Source organism: Triplophysa rosa, linkage group LG19, assembly GCF_024868665.1.
Source record: "Triplophysa rosa linkage group LG19, Trosa_1v2, whole genome shotgun sequence".
NCBI classification, from domain to species: domain Eukaryota; kingdom Metazoa; phylum Chordata; class Actinopteri; order Cypriniformes; family Nemacheilidae; genus Triplophysa; species Triplophysa rosa.
In genome coordinates, this window is record NC_079908.1 from 806,891 (window position 1) to 828,304 (window position 21,414).

A 21,414-nucleotide genomic window follows, 5' to 3' on the forward strand; every position below is an offset into this window, starting at 1 on the left:
GTGTGTGAACAGACAGAAGAGTGTGTTTCTCTCCAGCCGGTCGATCGTGTATTTGGGAGTGTGCATAGATTCTATCACTATGCGCGTTCATCTGAGCCCAGAGCGCGTGCAACGTATCACGTCGACCTTGAGTTTTTTCAGTCTGGGACGTCCCGTCATGCTAAAAGTGTTTCAGAGGCTTCTGTGGCTGATGGCGTCAGCAACCGCAGTGTGCCACCTCAGTCTGTTGTTCATGCATCCCCTCCAGCTCTGGCTGAGGTCCCGCGTGCTGAGAAAAGTTTGGTTAGCAGGGCACGTGAGAGTCGCAGTAACACGCGGATGTCTAAACACCCTGAAGCCTTGGCGCAACCCCTACATGTATCGGCGCGGCGTCCAGTTGGGTCCTATCACAGGGCAGAATATGGTTACAACGGATGCGTCTCTGACGGGATGGAGAGCCCTGTGCGACGGCGCCCCGGCCTCGGGCTCCTGATTGGAGTCAGAGAGACAGTGGCATATCAACCGCTTAGAGTTGAAAGCAGTTTTCTTGGCCCTCAAGTGCTTTCTCCCGCAGATCGAGTCGCAACATGTACTGATTTGTACGGACAACACGTCAGTAGTGTCATACATAAATCGACAGGGTGGTGTCCGTTCACGAGCCCTCTTCGAGCAGGCGGTGCAACTCCTCCTTTTAGGGCCGAGCGTCACCTGCTCTCCATCAGGGCAATGCATGTGCCATGTCAGATGAACTGCGGAGCGGACATGCTGTCGAGGGACGGCCCCCCTCAAGGGGAATGGAGGTTGAACCCTCTTAGGGACTTAGGGAGTAAGCTTGATCTGGGATCGGTTCGGAAAAGCGGATGTCGATCTTTTCGCGACGGAGAAGAATACGCATTGCCCTCTGTTCTTCTCCCTGTCGAGCTCACAGGGGGACACGCTCACGAGCCCGTGGCCGAGAGCCAGAGAGCCCCGAGATGGACGAATCAGCCGTGGTTTCCCGACCTAACGGAGCCGCCAGTCTCGCAGGATTACGTTCAGCGTGCGTTGTGCCCGGTGCGATGTTTGAGGATTTACATTGAGCGGTCTGCCGTGTTCAGACAGTCTGACCAGCTGTTCATTTGCTATGGCGGACCAGCTAAGGGATGTCCCGTTTCAAAGCAGCAGTTGTCTCATTGGATAACAGATGCGATAGCGCTGGCATACGCCAGTCAGGGCTTGGACTGCCCGATCGATCTTAGGGCCCACTCTACTAGAGCTGTGGCCTCTTCATGGGCTTGGTCGAGAGGGGTGTCTGTTCAGGACATTATGCAGCAGCGGGCTGGTCTTTGCAGAATACCTTCGCCAAATTTTACAGACTGGATGTGTCCTCTCTAGCGGCACAAGTGCTGTCTGTTTCGGCGCCACCCACAGCTGCCTGTAGCGACTAACGGCTTAGCTATGCTGCGCTCAGCTAGGTCGTATAGGTGGTGGGGGAGGTGTAGCGTCTACACCTATGAGCCTGTAGACGACACTTTCTGCATAGCTTGGATCAGTATGTATTGCGACTTGAGAAGGTGATGCGGAATGACAATATTTGTTTTCGCCCCGTTCAATTCCACTCGTCGAGCTACTAGGTGTCCTTTTTCGCCGGCGGGGGCAAACCTGCCTCCGGCAGTTCTTATTAGCAGGTGCCCAGCTATTCTGTGCGCTGCTATCTATCGCCTTTAACATCATTTCTTTGCTGTATGTCCTGCCGCTCTAAACCTAGTGCGGCATCACAGCTTAGTTCACACTAAAATGTTAGTGGGTATACAAATTTTTGCCAAAACTTAGGACCGTTCGGATTGGCTCCCTCTTGCGCGGTATTCAATGGGCTTGATACTCGTGCTCGCGGCTATGCCCTGTGGCTGCAGTGAGGTTTTTCTCCTCTTTTATCCTGATCATGCTTGGGAGCGCTAGTGTTCACTCTTTGCTGCTCTCACGGCGTGATTTTATTCGGTTCCCCTAGCGTTTCACGCAATGTAGAGAGACCTCTTGAAAGGGAACGTCTCCAGTTACTGTCGTAACCTCGGTTCCCTGAGAGGAGGGAATGAGATATTGCGTAAACCGCCATGCTCGAGTGCTCAGATCGTCGCGCTGTAATGTTTCAGTCGTAAGATTCTGAGGAATGCGGTCCAGACGGCGAGTTATATAGGGGTGGCGCACGCCCCTAAGCGCCATCTTGCCCGGCATTGGCCAGTTACATTTTATTTTCACTGGCGTTGTTCAATAAGGATTCAGTAAAGGTTGGAGAAGGGGATTCCCCTAGTGTTTCACGCAATGTCTCGTTCCCTCCTCTCAGGGAACTGAGGTTACGATAGTAACCGGAGACGTTTTCGTCACGTATTTGCCTGTATGATCCACTCTGTGCTGTCACGTCTCACATTAGCGTGCAACCACTCTCGTGTGACACTGATGCAAAATTGGACTTCAATTCATTTTGGTCAGCACTTAGGACCATATCAGTTTGTTGATGTCCTTAAGGCTAAAATATAAAAAAAGGAAAAACATGATTTTAGTGGGTCTTTAAAAAGAGCATTTCAGCAGGTGTACGTGTGAGTGAAAGCCAAAGTATGTGATGATCACCGGTTGTTCTTTGTTGATGTTTGCAGCTTTGTCAGCAAAATCAGCGTGAAGGTTTTTATCTGGATGCAAAAATGAAATACCTGCCAAAACAAAAGGAAATTTGTGCAAAATACAGTGAGGACAATTTCTGATTATGAAAATTTAATCTAAAACAGTTTATAAAGCAACATCACTGGAAATATTTTGTTCGTTAGAGTTCATTTAAGGAATGTGTCATGTTCTGTAATAATAAGCAAATAAGAACAGCTGGAAGTAAGCTTTAGTTGGTTTTTAAAGCTTATTCCGACTCTTGAAAAAATGTTCAAATTATTGTTTCTATATGATTGTACAAACTATTTTATTAATAAAATTTCATTAATTAAGAAGCATGTGCCTATTTTTAACCAAACCATTGACTTGGCTACTGCAGTGGTCCTACTGATCCAAAGAGGGCTCTCACTAAATCCTTAGTGTTTCGAGTCTGACGTCATCACGCAACCGTGTTTTTTGGCAAGTTTAACAATCATAGGTAGTTTAGATGGTTAGGTTAGGGTTAGGGTGTGGGTTATAAGGTTTCGTAAGACTTGAAAAACCAAGGATTTAGTCAAAAACAACAAGCCACGCCCACGGCTCTGACTCGAAACACCAAGGATTTAGTGAGAGCAAAGAAACCCGTCCATCGATGAATTTAGAAACCAATCAGAACACGAGAACATATCCAGATCACCAATCGGAACGGAGTATCGACGGTGAAAGCTGTGAGCGTCCAATCACCGATGAGCCGGTAGTCGGTCCTTGACGCGAGTAAGGTTGAAGTGGAAACAACTGTGGCTCCGGCAGGGTGGGACTCTGAAGGCCGCCGTCTTTACAGGTCCTCCTAAGATTTTCCTATTTAATCATTCAAGATTCCTGGCCACATGTACGTCTCAAAGTAAATAGTGGGAAAAGTGTGGATATTTGTGGAAAACTGGGTGAGATTAGTAATTTACATCAATTCGTGTGAAAATCGAGTCAAAAAATCAGCCACAGAAATGGACGAAAAGGCGTTTACGAAGGAGCTGGATCAATGGATCGAACAGCTGAATGAATGCAAACAACTGTCAGAAAGCCAAGTCAAGTCCCTATGCGAAAAGGTATTTATATATATTTACACACTGAAATACAGACATCACGGTACACAAGTAATGTGTTGAACGCGAAAACATTTAACGTTATTTCATTCCTCCGTTAGCCGCGTTAGCTAACGTGACAAGATGGCGGACGGGAACATCTAACGAACTCCGCACACAGAAACAGCCGATAATGTCCTTAGTTACACATATAAACACTTAAACATCTTTAAATGTGAAATACGTAAATCGCATTAAATCCAATGTGGTGAATGTTGAATTGTTCTGTACTGTTAATGGTTTCTGTACAGGAACCCGCTCTAAATCAACGTTATTAATATAATATGGGTTCTGAAAGAACTCGTGCTCTACGTCCGTGTTTTAGGCTTTCGGTTTCTGTATAGTTTATTCGGGTTTAAAGAGCGATGCTTTTTAAATATAGCTGGTTCCTGATCACGGAGTCTTAAAATGGCGCCGGTGTATCAGGCCATCATGTCATCATCATCATCATCATGACTGTATAGAAGAGCAGATGTGTGTGTCTCTTCTGCTCGACTTGTCTCACAGTCAACATTTAACTGCACGTCTGAAGAAATGCAATATTGCAGTTATACTTTTGTCGTGGCGAGACTAGTGCTGAAACCAACATGGACGCTCTGGTTAACCTTGTCGGATTATAAACACAATTTTTATACGGTTGCGATTTGTTCTCAGCAAGTTTTGGGTACACGTCAGTATTTCAGGTTAAGTCTGGTATCATTTGTTAGATGACCACACTAAACCGTTGCCCACCTGACGTCACTGCCGTGATGATGGCGAAAGAGGGCAATTTAGTGAAAACATTTTATTTACCCCTGGGGCAGGTTGCATAAACTGCTTAGACTTGCTTTACAAGTTAGTCTTCCAAATTTTTTCTTCAAAACTAGTCACATAAAAATGTAGAAGATTGGTCTAATTAAAATCTAAAAAGTTAGCTAACTATTTGCTAGTCAGTGAGACCAGTCTAAACTTGGCGGCTATGTTTATGTAACTGGCCCCTGAGTGCAAGCTTAGTCATCAGTATTTTGGTTAGTGTTTAGAGAAGAGAGATGCCTAAATAAGTTTCTTTCTTCATAAAACGCCAGCACATACATAACGATATTAGCTTGGAGGCTAAAAGCCCAAAACTCCAATTATAACTGCTGACCTTAATCTTCATTAAGATGTCTTGCTGCATGTTTTACTCTCTTTAAGAAATTTCTTCAGTACTTAAGATAATCTTTATTTAAATACTCATATAGGTGTTACTCTTAGAATTCAGTTGAAATCGGATACAAATATATTTCCCATTGTCAAGTAAAAATGTGTTGCTTGATTCCTGCGCTATATATATATATATATATATATATCTGTTTGGTTTTCTGCAATCAGTGGTTGGAAAAATCTGTAGAATTCAAAGGAACTGATTTAAATTCGGACCTGGGAATCATCAAGGGTCTGGGTTTTTATTTAATTTACATGTGGTTCATAAAGAAGTAATATTGCTTATGCCTGTAAAGCGCTTCTACTTTAACTAAAAAAAAAACACAAGTTATTTTGTTCAGATTATATGGGTCAGTCTGCAGTCTGTGCTTTATCATCCTCTCATCTGTCACAGCAGCTGGTATGAAGCTCAGACGGCGTTTATACTAGTGTGTTTTCCTTTAAAAACGAATAACTTTTGCTACAGTTACGCCTGACGTTTACACTACTCCAGAGTTTTTGACCCCCGAAAACGGAGACTTTTGGAATTGCTGCACACTAGGGATGGGCGATATTATATCGTTTGCAATATACCGGTAGAAATTCCCCACACGATAGGAATTAGCCTTCCCGCGATATAAACGATAAATTCTAGTTGATGACGTATTTCTTTGCGAGACCCATTTACAGCTCATATGTGAAGCGAAAACGGGTATAGCGGAGGGCGGACGTGAAGCTGAGAAAGAGTTTGCACTAAAAGACGAGCTCTAAATCTCGTTTAGGTTGGCACTGTAGATGCATCCGAGGTAATGTTTAGTTTCACTTTCGTTTTATTTAATTAGTTTGTTAAGTATTCGTTGATAGTCATAATACGTTACACCACAACATTTAGTTTGGCTAAAAGTATTTATTTAAACATTCGTTAGATGTTATGCGCGCGTGCGCAAATTGTTTAATATGATTTCTTGCCTGTTATATACAGGATGAACGGAGCGTCCCGTGCACAGCTCGCGCCCACATGTGCTTTCATAGCGACACAGCGCGCACAGCACTGCTGGCTGTTTACATACAGTACAAATGCGAGTTTGTATTACGTTATTTTTTTCTGTTCTCTTTCTATAGCGCAAGTCATAGACAGATTCAGTGTATGTTGCTGTGAGAAGAGAAGGTTCACACAGTTCAAGAGAGAGTGATTGACAGCGTGATGCGATCGATCATTTCCACCCAACAATAGAATATATACAGTTTTAGGTATGACATGATGTGTTTATTGAGCTTTAGTTCATTTAACTTTTCTTTACTACAACCTTTTGAAATCGAATCTCACTATTATATTTTATATTTACAAAACTACTGTAGGTATATTTTAGGAGCTGTTTGATTTGGGGTAAGTTTGACTTTTTGATAATATTTGTTTTTCTGAGGGTCTAGACTACATGCAACTACTATCACTTGATGCAAAAAAACAGCGGTGGATGGCGTTATGGATATACCGTCATTTTTATCGTTATCGCAACAAATACCAGGAATTATCATGATAGAGTTTTAGGGCCATATCGCCCATCCCTACTGCAGACCCCGTGTTATTTTGAAAACTCCGGGGTTGCGTTTCTGTGTAAACAGCCGAAAACAGAGAATTTAGAACACACAGGCGTGGTTGCACACATTCGCTTACTGATTGGGTCTTATGTATCATTGCAATTTGTAATTACCCAGACCGATTTTACTTCCAATATCATTTATTAATAAAACAAATGGAAATGATTTCGCAAGACAACTGGAAGGTTACATTTGCCAGCATTGCAAAGAACCAACAGGAAAAGAGTGACTGCCCTCAGTGCCCTGTAGTAGCATACAGAATGCAGTAAGTTAATGCAGACTTCAGCATGTAAAATAACAGACTTTTTGGCAACACCATCCTGTTATGTGCAATGAGCAATACAATCCTTTAGAAAAAGAAAAATATAAAACTCTGAACCAGCAGCTCAAATACAAAAAATGCTTGTGGACTGCAGCATATTCTGAATAACTAGTAACATAATATATATAGTAAGCTGCTCTTCATTAACATACAGTAATATACTTCTTACCATCATCCTCCTGTTATGTGCAATGACTGCCTGTAATGTGAATGACTGCAGCATGTTCTGAATAACTTGTAACATACTAAGCTGCTCTTATGCACAAATAAATAACAGAGTCTAAGACTTATGCAGGGCTTGACACTAAGCATTGTCGTGTGGTTGTCCTTCGGTCAAGTAAATTTGTCGTTCACTTGTCCGAGTGCAAAATTACTTACTAAAAAAAGATATTTCATTTGAATTATAATATAATCAATATAATTGTTTCGACCAATGTATAAATAGATTGGTAAAGTTTGCTTCTAAGCATTTTAACTAGTGTCCGCTTTGGCAGCCTAAATTTGGTTATAGGCCGTTACTCTCCGTGACTGCTATAAAACAAAGGCAAGCAGTAATTATTATTAGTGTTAAGGCTGTAGGTTAATTTTTTTGCACATAGCACTGGTGCTAGAGAGGTTTAAAGTTTGGTAGCACAGGCAAACAGTAGTAGCACAAGTAGAAATCGTCTGTTGTCATCATTAAAAAAAATTGATGCAAGTGTAGTTCATCATGAATAGGCAGATAACTGACAAAAGACATTAATGTTACATACAGATGAATAAATTAGGGCCGTATCAGTTTTAGACTACCTTAGAGAAATTTGTTTAAATTTTTCTAAGTTTTGTGTTTTTCCTTTTTTACTATACAATAGTGGTTTATTTGTCCACATAAATTACTGTAGTATACCATAGTATTTACTTTTAATATAGTTAACTGCATTTCAATTCTTAGAAACTATAGTGCTTTTTAACTTGACTATAATATACAATGTTTATCAATTTACCACAGGGGCACTACAGTTTTCAATAGCAAATACTATATTACACTACAGTATTTTTTGTCTGAGTGTTCAATTTAACGGGACTTTTATTTTGACAGGTCTTCGGGAAGACACTTGAGTTTTTGTCTGTTTGCAGATAGCTTCACTCGAACAGTAAACGCTCGTAAAATAAACTCTCAGAGCAACTCTGGAGATGAAGTTCATGTGTTCATATCCTCATACAGTGCAGACGCAGATAAATCCTCGACCATCACTCGTGTTGTATGTTAAACTGTGCACATAATTCACTCAGGAACGCAGAACAGCCAGATGACATTTAAATAACAGGATTCGGCGTCTGTATCTAGTTACATGGACTCAGTCCGTTGTGCTATTGATTATTGTCACACAAACAAGCACAACCACGACAAACGCACTTCACACAAACACGTAGCTCTGTCTAATGCACATATTCTTATTATTCTACATATGTCACACTGTTGTTGTTGTTGTTTCCAAGTAACTTGTCCGGTCGGCGTAAAATTCTCTCTCACTTGCCCATACAAAACATTCACTTGTCAAATATTTAACATTTAGAAAATCGATTTTTGACATTCGTGAATCGATTCAGAATCATCCGCATCGTGATGCATCTAAGAATAGAATTTTCCCTGCACCCCTAGCCATTACTAGGGCTCTGCAAAAAATATTGATACATGTAACTATCGCAATTTTTTTTTTTCCGATAGTGATACCTCTATCGATTTTTAAAAAAAATCATGTCATATACATACGGCCAAAAGTAAGTGGAAGCGAGCATGGCGAAAAATATAAGAATGCTTGGAGCTCTCAGAGCTGATGTGTGGGTGTGCTTTGGTTTTCAAAATAAGTCATGGAGCAATGAGTTATCAAATAATGCTGTTTGTAGGCTTCACAGGTCATGACACAAGTCACTTGGTTACTGCAGTGCATTAGACAAAAAGTTTATTAACAAAAGTAACAATGACATTTATTGAGATTATATACGGATGTGACACCAGCACATTTACAGCACGGATGAAGCAGAGGTTTTATTCTGCCCATGTTCAGTGTTTTAACTGTAATGCACCACAACAGCCAAGTGACTTGCGTGAGCCGCCTTATTCCCCTGTGCTACCCACTTGAGGGGTGCAATCCACAGTTTGAGAAGCCAAACCTCTGATCTAAAGGTCCATGCATCACACATCATGGCCACTCTGCAGAGGTAAGGGATGTTTTTACACTTATCCAGACAGAAAACCCCCGCTGGTGCACAGCATGTTGTATTTCTAGCTCTATTTTCTATTTAAAGTATTGCAATATATCGCAAATGTGTATCGTATCGAAATACATAGCAGTATATTGTATCTGACCCATCTATCGTGATATGTATCGTATCGGGAGGCACTTGCCAATACACAGCCCTAGCCATTATGCTACCTGAATGCAACAATGACCAGCCTCGCAAGGACCGTGTAAACAACAGGCTTGTTTGACTTCAAGCTGCGCTGCGTACACGGATCGACACGGTGACATTACAGCAATGCGAGAGAGAAAGCTTCAGTAGAAGTCAACACCGAATATTCAAAGCTTCAGAGGGAAAGGGCTGAACATATTCTTCTCTAATAAAGGCAGGCGCGCCTCACATTAAAATAGTTCCATTTTGTTTTAATGGCAAATTATATTTAGTTTAGTTTCTGTATTAATTTACTTTAGAAAAATGTTTGGAGTATTTCTTGTTTGTGGTTCAGGTGCTAGCATAGTTAATTGCCAACTGCACTGGAGTGCCGATTTAAATGCACGACATGAAGGAGACGGTTTACACTTTTACAACCATTAAAATAGTTTAGTTTCGTTTTCAATGGTAAATTAGATAAATTTCATTTCCTTTCTTTATTACGTTAGTTTAGAAAAATGTTTTGAGTATTTCTTGTTTGTTGCTCAGGCACAGAACGCAGTTAGATTGCTAACTGCGCCAGAGATGCGGATTTAAACTAGGGATGCACCGATATGTACATTTTGGCCGATAACCGATCATTCTTGAACATTGGAAGCCGATATACAGTATCTTAATATTAATATAACATTTGAGAGAGAGACTGAAAATTCTTTTGTCCCATGAAAATCATGTACCAAGCATACTTTACACTGGTTAAAGATTCTTTAACTCTTAAACTTTTCTAGTAGAATGTTTATTTAATAAACAAATTAAAGATGTTCTTCCAGAGCAACCCAGAAAGGTGTTCTGACAGAAAGCATTCAGACAGCAGTCTGATTCAAACAAAATGCTTTTGTTCCTATAAAATACATGTTCATAAATATCTACATACTACAGTACATCAACAATGTTTTGCTAATAACAGTAAGTAAATGATCACGACAGAAAGACAGTACTGTACTGGATTTGAACTGTGAGCAGCGTACAGCTGAAGTGGTTCAACTTGAGGAAATGATTCTTAATTTATCGGCTATAATATATCGGCCTAAATTTTATTATCGGCCGATACCGATAACATTAAAAATGACCATTTATCAGCCGATACCGATATGACCGATAATTTATCGTGCATCCCTAATTTAAACACATGACGGGCATGAGAAGGTCTAAATTCCTCATTCAGCTTCAGGTGTCAATGTAAGGAAAAAACTTTGGATACGTGCGACATAGTGACATGCAATCTGTTTTCTTACCGGGTCCCAAACTGCTCCAAATATAAAATTTTGTCGGACATCATGCAGTGCTGCGCAGACTGAACAGCGCAAAGCATCTATATACAAACCCGATTCCAAAAAAGTTGGGACACTCTACAAATTGTGAATAAAAAAGGAATGCAATAATTTACGAATCTCATAAACTTATATTTTATTCACAATAGAATATAGATAACATATCAAATGTTGAAAGTGAGACATTTTGAAATGTCATGTCAAATATTGGCTCATTTTGGATTTCATGAGAGCTACACATTCCAAAAAAGTTGGGACAGGTAGCAATAAGAGGCCGGAAAAGTTAAATGTACATATAAGGAACAGCTGGAGGACCAATTTGCAACTTATTAGGTCAATTGGCAACATGATTGGGTATAAAAAGAGCCTCTCAGAGTGGCAGTGTCTCTCAGAAGTCAAGATGGGCAGAGGATCACCAATTCCCCCAATGCTGCGGCGAAAAATAGTGGAGCAATATCAGAAAGGAGTTTCTCAGAGAAAAATTGCAAAGAGTTTGAAGTTATCATCATCTACAGTGCATAATATCATCCAAAGATTCAGAGAATCTGGAACAATCTCTGTGCGTAAGGGTCAAGGCCGGAAAACCATACTGGATGCCCGTGATCTTCGGGCCCTTAGACGGCACTGCATCACATACAGGAATGCTACTGTAATGGAAATCACAACATGGGCTCAGGAATACTTCCAGAAAACATTGTCGGTGAACACAATCCACCGTGCCATTCGCCGTTGCCGGCTAAAACTCTATAGGTCAAAAAAGAAGCCATATCTAAACATGATCCAGAAGCGCAGGCGTTTTCTCTGGGCCAAGGCTCATTTAAAATGGACTGTGGCAAAGTGGAAAACTGTTCTGTGGTCAGACGAATCAAAATTTGAAGTTCTTTTTGGAAAACTGGGACGCCATGTCATCCGGACTAAAGAGGACAAGGACAACCCAAGTTGTTATCAGCGCTCAGTTCAGAAGCCTGCATCTCTGATGGTATGGGGTTGCATGAGTGCGTGTGGCATGGGCAGCTTACACATCTGGAAAGGCACCATCAATGCTGAAAGGTATATCCAAGTTCTAGAACAACATATGCTCCCATCCAGACGTCGTCTCTTTCAGGGAAGACCTTGCATTTTCCAACATGACAATGCCAGACCACATACTGCATCAATTACAACATCATGGCTGCGTAGAAGAAGGATCCGGGTACTGAAATGGCCAGCCTGCAGTCCAGATCTTTCACCCATAGAAAACATTTGGCGCATCATAAAGAGGAAGATGTGACAAAGAAGACCTAAGACAGTCGAGCAACTAGAAGCCTGTATTAGACAAGAATGGGACAACATTCCTATTCCTAAACTTGAGCAACTTGTCTCCTCAGTCCCCAGACGTTTGCAGACTGTTATAAAAAGAAGAGGGGATGCCACACAGTGGTAAACATGGCCTTGTCCCAACTTTTTTGAGATGTGTTGATGCCATGAAATTTAAAATCAACTTATTTTTCCCTTAAAATGATACATTCTCTCACTTTAAACATTTGATATGTCATCTATGTTGTATTCTGAATAAAATATTGAAATTTGAAACGTCCACATCATTGCATTCTGTTTTTATTCACAATTTGTACAGTGTCCCAACTTTTTTGGAATCGGGTTTGTATATATTTGTGATATTAATAGGGATTACTAGTGAAGAAAAAAAAAGTTTTATAGTGCCTACGGAAAAGAGAGGGAAAAGATCGTGAGAGCAGAATTAAAAGAACCCAACAAAACAGCTTTACAAGACAGAAATAGGCCAGTTGTTTAAAGATAAAGGCAGATAAAAATACTTCAAACTAAGAGGCCATCCACATGGAGATGTGGTAAGCTTTATACGTAAAGATTTTGTATCGAATCTGCATTTTGGGAGCCTGAAACTGTTTTTTTATAAAGGGTCCCAGAGTGGATAAATCTGAAAACGCAACTTTTTCTTACAGTATAATATATAAATATGGTCTTGACGTGCACCTTTTCTGTTGGTTCAGAGGAATTTGGTCTGGTGTATTCAGAGTTTAATCAGTCTTCATAATAATCAATAACCTGATGAATAATGCCTCTTTAAAATAAGCAGAACCCAATCTGCTGTCATCTGCCTTTAAATGCATAGACAGGCAGCATTTGAAGACTATTTGAACACATTTACACACCTTTATATTTGTGTACAAATGCAAACACATTTCAAACTATTCTTTGGAATTCTGCAGATTTTTCCCAAATTTTAGGGAATTATCTTAATAAAATAATTTGGTGCCTGCTTTTTTCCCCTATGGGAGCCAATGGCTCCTTAACTGATTTTTGTGTCTGGAGCCCTGTGTACGCACATATTTCTTGAGACGACGCCGTGAAAAGGAACAAAAAAGATCAGATAGGGAAAGCTCTGGCTTTTGTGTGGATGTGGCCTAAAAGAAAGACACTTATTTCAAAGTCAATGTCATTGTTTAAATTTACATTTATGCATTTGGCAATAACGTTTGTTTTTTATGACCCTTTTTATCTTTCAATGTAAAAAAGCCATGATTCGGTGCAAGTAAACAAAGAACAACAAAGACGTTTTATTTAACCTGTCTTTAATGTAACACTAAGTCATGATAATACTGTTATATATAACCATTTTCAGAGGTTTACACCCACCTGACTTTAAATGAATGGTGTTGACTTTGTGGGCAGCACTGGGTGTTTCTATCTATTGTGTATGAGTCTCTGGATTGTCCTCAATGTAAAAAAGAGGAATCTCAACATCATACAGTTACTGCTGGACATGAGTCAAATATCCAGAAATGCTGAAAAAGCAAAGATTGTGGAGGACCTGGGTGATTGTTTTGAAGATCAGTGGACAGTCGAATGACTCATGACAAACAGGAAACCCTTAAACAACTATGACTAAACATCAAAACTGTCATTGATTGTGCAGGTACCATCATACAGTATTAAGAATCAGGGGCGTGTCAACTTTTGCCCTGGGCTATTTTTAGAAATTCTGTTATTATTCTTTAGTGTGAACTTAATGTTAACATTTCTTTAGAGAAATAACTTGCTCAGGGCAGGACTAAATTACAAATAAACCTTCATTTTCAAAAATCCTCTTATTTTTCCAAAAGTTTCAGCTTTTTCCAGATTCTGCAAGGGGTGTGCATACTTTTGAGCACAACTGTACATATATCATCTGTCTGAAAGCGATAACAGCTAAAGCCATTCATTAACTGTTGTGCAATTGGCATGCACGGTTGTTATTTCCATGCTTGTTCTGTATTTACCTCTTCCCCATATCACTGGTGGAGATATAAATAATTTGTCCTGGTGTAAGCTCATGAAACAAAGTGCACAGTACTTTATCGTTATAGTGTTGCCAAAATAAGCATTTCTGCTGGATATGGTTTCTTTTAGAGGAATATTTTTCATACGGTTGACAGCATCATGTTTGCTTTTTCTCCCAGGCTAAAGAAATCCTGACCAAGGAGTCTAATGTCCAGGAGGTGAGATGTCCGGTCACTGTCTGTGGAGATGTGCACGGTCAGTTTCATGACCTCATGGAGCTCTTTAGAATCGGCGGAAAGTCACCTGACACAAACTACCTGTTCATGGGAGATTATGTGGACCGAGGCTATTATTCTGTGGAGACTGTCACTCTGCTCGTCGCTCTTAAGGTAAACATCTGTATGTTGGGCTGTACACTACTGCTCAAAACATGTAAGCCTAGTTTTATAGACTAGGGCTGTGACGTGGCCGTGACAACCGCACCACCGCGGTGGTAAAGTGCCATGACGGTGGTGAACTGCCACCGGCGGTAGTGCACGTCACTCTGACAAATATAGTGTAATAAAAATGAAGTTGCGATAACGATTGCTAGTTGTAGCCTTTCAGTTGTGGATGGTTTTATTTAAAAGATTTTAAATTAACAGAAATTATTGGCATACGTTTCCGTTGGTGCGTTCGAGCGCAGGCCTGCAGGCAAAACCCAGGTTATTCTGCGGGTTTTGCAATGGATCTTGTTGTGAAATGAACAATACGTAAAATCAAAACTGGCTATGACCCGCTTGCTTAGTGTCGGAGCGCGCGCAGGTTTTGCCGCGGTTGCGGAGAGACATCTTTATTTGCGCTCCTGTGCACATCTTCTGAACGCGCATTTAGTGCAGTGTACACATTTTAATCTGGACAATGTCAACAAGTAAGTTTCACATCAACGAGTCGGAAAAAGTAAAGTTTTTATGGCAATCTGAATAGGAAAGCCAATGTAGGTTTAAACAGTTTGTTTCAAATGGAATTGTTAAGGACTGTAAGGGTTAATACGCCACGACTGGTTACTGCAAAGAGCTTTTTTATTTTATTTCTTTCTTATATCATTTAAGTTTTCATTATTTACTGATGTTTATTTAATGTTTTATATGCTGTAGTGTGCCGTTTCACTGATGGATTTGCGCTTAAACATGACGGATGTTTCATCCTCATTTATTTCAGATATCATATTTAGCTGTCACGATTATTAAATAATCGTCTCATCGCGATTGTTTGACCTCATCGCGATGTTTCGTCATCGCAATTATTGCACATCTCTATAGAAGACACTAGGGGGAGCTGTAGTGCATCTGCATATTGCATATTTTAGTGTATATATTGTTACTAAAGCATGTAATACTTGTAAATGTACCACCACAACACAATACTTAAAAAAAAAAACATATACAAATTACCTGCGTACAATTTAATATTATTTAAGCAAATCTCAGTGTGAAAACCAGTCTACCAAAATTTCATTAACACAAAGTAAAATTTTATGTAGTCTTGCAAGTGAGAAAAAAACAGACTAGAAGCTTTTCTATGACTGATAGTATTTTAAGGTGCTTCATTCACCCTGATAATTTACTTCATTTACAAGTATTTGGTGGTTGTATTATTGACAGGTAAAAGCCTAAACCTTAAATATATGATGACCCAATTTTTTCCGATGTATTTCCAAGAAAAAAACATAGTCTTGTATTCAGAACAATATGGTCATTTCAATCGCTGAATCAAAAATGAATGAGAATTAAATGTCAAAGCTCAAAAACAGACAATTAATCGTCATAATCGCCAAAGCCCTAAAACAGACAATTAATCGCCATAATCGCAATGATTTATCAGACAATTAATCGTCAATCAAATTTCATAATCGTGACAGCCCTAATCATATTTCAATTATTTAACAATTTCAAGTATTTAAATAAGGTCTATATTTCTCTTCCACTCGTCATGTGGTTGCTACACGCAAATATAATAATGTAAATATTATTTATATAAAAAATATATATTTCTCAACCACCGCACCACCGCGGTCGATTTGTCTATTACAACCATGGTGGTAAAAAACTGCCACCGTTACAGCCCTATTATAGACAGCTGTGTATGTGTGCCAGCAAATGAACTTCTTACATTGCTGAACTAAAGGTTTTTGTAAGAAGTGTTTTTTTAAATGAAGGACTTTGGCTGAATAATGAAGAAAAGTCAGCCAATAAGAGCTCCGAATGAGTTGAGATCAGAGAACCGCAGACGGAGGTTGTGACGGGATTTGAGAGATCTATGCCACTCAGTTGAGTTGTTTTACGTTGTCTTTGAAGAACTACTGGAGGTTTTCACATAGACATCAGGGTTTTTCCTGGCTCAAAATGAGGTGGAGGTGGTGCCATCCTGATCTTGTACACACACACACACACACACACACACACACACACACACACACACACACACACACACACACACACACACAAGTAGTCCTACCGTACCTTTAAGTGGCTTAACCAGTGACTTTGACATTAAAAGTTGAAATAAAATTAGATGAAAATTACAATTATTAAGTTATGTAAACCATTACTTTTATTCAACCAAACAGAATTTATTTTAATCAAATAAAGTTTTTATATCATTTTCAAATAACTTTTTAGCCCATAATAGCCAACTGAATTAACCAGTCTTACTAAATGAGCAAAGCTCGCATTCTCTGTGGTTCACTTTAAATGAGTCAATGATCTCTCATATTGGGTGCTTCTCAATATGCCTCCTCGTTTCCTCGCTCCTCCATCCTATGACCCGGAAACCGATCGAGCACAGCCATCTTTAAGGACATCTCAATTCTCTAATTGCACTGGGAGGAGGCGAGGAGAGAGGAGGCTTTCTGAGGAGTCATGAGCGAGGATACACATGTGTTTCCTTTGCGGAAGTGTTTTATCGACTAAAACTGACGCGCATATTATTCTCCTCCCCCTGCATATCATCACATCTTTAGATCATATTCAAACATGCATAAATGTGATAATTACGCTTTTTTTGTAAATGTAGACCTATTTCAGACAGTATAGTTAATATTCATATAGTTAATACATTCATAGTTCATATTTATGTATAACATATTTGATATTTTACTGTACATATTTCATATACATTTCTGACCACTTCAAGCATGTTTATAACTTTATTTTATTGTAGTGGCGATTATATCTGCCAAAAGTATGTAGTTAACTTTATTTTTTTTATTTTCAATGTGCAATGTGTGTAGAGTCATCATTAACTGACGGCACTTTGAAATGACGCTAAAGAGAGCGAGCGTATGCCATTTCACTTCTTTAAATTTCCCCGTCCTCGCGTCTTTTACTTGCTCCCTTCCCTCGCATCCTAAAGGGGTGGAGCTAAGATGCGAGGAAAGGAAGAGAGGTAAAGAAACGAGGATGCACAAATAAGAATTTAGAAGCACCCATTGGCATGTGACTGAAAAGTTCAATAGTTTAAATGAATAGGTTCAAATGAGTCATTCGTGTGCAAGTCGTTCTGAACACAATGCGCGTTCATACTGGCGAACTCGCTGTGTACGGTATACGCTGATTCAACGATCCAACTGCACAGCTAAAGACATTACAATGATGTACGTCATGTTAATTTAAGAAATTTCAAGAAATGAAACGTACTTGGATGCAAAACGAACAGCCGTGAAACACAGCTAGCTCTTGTTCTGCAACTCTTTTTAGCGCCTCAGTGTGCTGAATACGAAACCGCGCCTCCACTGTGGCGTAATGCCGCAACTGCAGTTACAAATGACAGTCTGTTAAATGCTCGCAGCATTTCTTGTGGAGACACCCAACATGATTTTGGCGAGAATCTGAGGCGGCACGACATTTGACGGAGGCGGCCGCCTCCAATTTCTCTATGCAGGAAAAACCCTGGACATCTCCAAACTACTAAACAAGAGTGTGCCTTCGCCAGCATTTGCCTCTGATTAGAGCTGTGCGATATAGCTAAAAAATGTATCATCGATAGAATGTTTCATATTATTCGATATCGATAATTATTGGTACATTTGAACTCTATTAAGACCAGTAAATGAGGTTTGAATTTGACCACTGTATTTTTCCCATTTAACTGTATTACTGTGAAGTGTTTTGGTAATAAATGGACTTATTATAACAGAGACGGCAACCGGTTTATTAGGTCACTTTAAGATGCTAATACACATCCACTGTTTACACTGCAGTCGTTCATAAGTCAGAAGAAACGCTGCGAGTCAAAACACTTGAGTTTAAACGGGCACAACCTCAAAATGCATGCAAGTAATAAACTGGTGATGATGAATAATCTCTGTGATATAGATATAAGTTGTATAATAATAGTTGTTAATGTGTGTCACCCTGCGTGGACTTTGCAGTCATGGAATGAGTATATAGGCATCATGATTATTGATCTCTCTCTATAAAAGCAAACTCCAAACTTGCAGGTTGCAAACACGGGCTAGTTGTAAAAAATACTCGCACTGTCTAAAAACCAAAGGCTGTTTGTGATCCAGTTCATGTCTATATACATATTAACTTTTGAGCGTTAAAGCAAACTTTTTTTCTATAGTTATTGATAAAGGTGTATCGTCGATACATATCGTAATTGTTTTATTGCCCACCACTAGATCTGATCACACCCAATTACAGAACAGCTGGAATTCAGTTTCACTTCGCTCATCATTTGAGTAATTTTAGAGAATTTGGGGTGCATGTCATTTGATGTGGCTGATAAAAGTTAATCGTTATTGAGTGTGAGAGTTTTGAGTTCATCTCAAGTATATGATTGCTTGACAAAGAGGGATCGAAATAAACACACAGTGTTGCGATCAAAATTAACATTCTTGGCATGTAGAACAGTGTGTAGTTTTATCTGCATTCGACATTGAAATTGAGGTCCTTCAGTTAGAGCATTGACTGTTAGTGACATCAACAATTTTGATTGATTGATTTGGATTTTAGTTTGTGTCATTTGGTGAGCAAATTTTTGATGCAAACATTGTTTATGCGTTTCAATTGTAGGTAAGGTACCGTGAACGCATAACAATTCTTCGAGGGAACCACGAGAGCAGACAGATCACACAAGTCTATGGCTTTTATGACGAGTGCCTACGGAAATACGGCAACGCAAATGTTTGGAAATACTTCACAGACCTCTTTGATTACCTTCCGCTTACTGCTTTGGTAGATGGACAGGTAGGTTCATGAAGTTCGATACCTTTAAAATGAAAATGACACCTTTAAACCATTGGAGAACATGAATCCCGTGTCGTTTGTTCTGCAGATATTCTGTCTCCACGGAGGATTGTCACCGTCCATAGACACTCTTGATCACATCCGAGCACTGGACCGTTTACAGGAGGTTCCTCATGAGGTATCTGTCCCATCACACCACAAGTCACGTTGAAGTTTGATGTGTGCTGTACAGTTTTGAGTAACGCTGCGGTCTCTTTCTTCAGGGGCCCATGTGTGATTTATTGTGGTCAGATCCAGATGATCGTGGAGGTTGGGGCATTTCTCCCAGAGGTGCAGGCTACACCTTTGGCCAGGACATATCCGAGACGTTTAACCACGCAAACGGCCTTACTCTGGTCTCTAGAGCTCACCAGCTAGTGATGGAGGTGTGTTTGCTTTGTTGTTTTTGCTTGCGGTGTGAAAAAGCACATGACCCAAATGTATTTGATTTGACTGTCTCGTAGGGTTACAACTGGTGTCACGATCGCAATGTGGTAACAATTTTCAGCGCGCCCAACTACTGTTACCGCTGTGGTAATCAGGCCGCTATTATGGAGCTGGATGACACCCTGAAGTACTCCTTGTAAGTGTATGAGCGAGCTTGATAGTATAGCATTTCCACAGCGTGACAAATGAACGTGACTTGACTTTGTGTTTGTGTGATTGCAGCCTTCAGTTTGACCCCGCCCCTCGCAGAGGAGAGCCGCACGTCACCCGCCGTACCCCCGACTACTTCCTGTGAACCTTTCCGCTCTGCACAGTATTGCCATGATATCATAATCTTCATTCAGTTTAAAATAAGAGGAGAGGAATGGGCAACAGTATAAAAAGATGTTAGTGAAAAATGTCTGTGGACCAAAAGGTGTGTGCCATAACCAAACCGATGCAGAAGCCTCTATCTGACAGCACGACCGTGACATATTCTGTCCCATCTTGCTTCATTCCTCCAGTCCTTATATGAATGCCTGTGAAATCGGATGTTCTCCATCTGCCCCGTATGTGTCTTTTCTTTCTGTGTCCATTTGCACTTTCTTTTCCTCATTAAATGAAAGTTGACGCAGTAGGATGTCACATTCACACCATGTACTGTCCTGTTTTTTTTCTTTTCTGTTCTTTTCACTTTTTCTTCATGTGGTATGGGAGGAATGAGATTAGATGATTTTATATCCCAATAACCAGTGTCTGCTGGAGGATTATCTTTCCTACAGTGATGAAAACCTGTTAAACAAATGCCAACCGAGTCATGTGTGACAGACAGAAATGACATGCTACCATCATAGGAATGCTGGCATAACATCTTATGATGGTTGATGGTGTGTTGCAAGGGTTCAAAAATAAAGGTGAAAGTTGCTCCTTTCTTCGGTCTTGTGTTTTAAATAAATCCACTCGTCTGTAAACTGGTGTAATCAGCTCCTCTTAGGCATTTGACAATCTGTTTTTCTGACATGGAGGACGAATTAAAACGGCAGAGACGCCGTGAGATCAGATATAGCAGGTGTTTTATTATTAATGCCATATACACGTGGAAACAATGAGAAACAAAGCCAGGTATTCCAACAATGATAGGAGATGTGATGTAATGTTAAAGCAGCTCAACGTCGCTGTCATTATATGTAATGTTTAAAGTGTGGTTCGTTGAATGTTCACTGATGTGGATCATTTATGACTCAGGTCTCAACGATTTCTCAACTAATTTATAACGTTATTTACACGAATGACACCCTATTATCTGAAAATTGCTAAAAGTGGAAAGGCGTGGTCGACTTCATGCGGCGCTAAGCAGTCCGGTCGGCGCGTGACACGGCTCTCACTAAATACTTGGTGTTTCGAGTCTGACGTCATCACGCAACCGTGTTTTTGGCAAGTTTAACAATCATAGGTAGGGATGTTCGGTTCCGGGTTTTTTGGAGTCGATTCTCGATTCCCACTTTTGGAGTCGATGGAATCGACACTTCGACTCCATTTACTGTCATTCAAAACGGGCTCAGGAATACGAATATAAAATAAATGAATGAACTTCAGCTTGGGAACGTTGGGCTGGCAACCAATCTCCAAAGTCACTAGAAAATACACATGCATTTGTGCATCTAACACCATCACAGAGAGTTTTTTGTGCTGTCAGACCAGTTACTCCTTTCTGGTCCTAAACCGATGTGGTTTTCCAAGCGCACGCAGCGCAAGGACATGACGGCCCAGGTCTAACCGTAGCTGTAGACTTATGGTAAAGCAAAGACATTTCGTTTCCTTTATTGTTTTTATATTTTTTTTATTGCATCGATTTTGGAGAGTTACAGTTACACAAATGAACATGTTTTGTACGTAAAGACACCACGTTTCATTGTTTTGAA

General features: G+C 40.1%; 1 protein-coding gene across 1 annotated transcript; it reads left to right on the forward strand.

Moving 5' to 3' along the window:
• The first annotated feature begins 3,356 nt into the window (after nt 1–3,356).
• On the forward strand, nt 3,357–20,423 carry ppp2cab (protein phosphatase 2 catalytic subunit alpha b). Its single transcript, XM_057361036.1, has 7 exons — nt 3,357–3,695; nt 13,976–14,185; nt 18,854–19,027; nt 19,116–19,205; nt 19,291–19,452; nt 19,531–19,649; nt 19,736–20,423. Exons 1-7 carry the CDS (start codon nt 3,594–3,596, stop codon nt 19,806–19,808), a joined length of 930 nt encoding a protein of 309 aa, XP_057217019.1. The 5' UTR covers nt 3,357–3,593; the 3' UTR covers nt 19,809–20,423.
• The last annotated feature ends 991 nt before the right edge of the window (nt 20,424–21,414 follow it).

Bases quoted from the DNA above. Each gene is read 5' to 3' on its own strand.
- ppp2cab (XM_057361036.1), top strand. From the start codon at position 3,594: ATGGACGAAAAGGCGTTTACGAAGGAGCTGGATCAATGGATCGAACAG. The intron at 3,696-13,975 runs GTATTTATATAT...TTTTTCTCCCAG, and splicing joins TCAAGTCCCTATGCGAAAAG to GCTAAAGAAATCCTGACCAA. The intron at 19,206-19,290 runs GTATCTGTCCCA...CTCTTTCTTCAG, and splicing joins TACAGGAGGTTCCTCATGAG to GGGCCCATGTGTGATTTATT.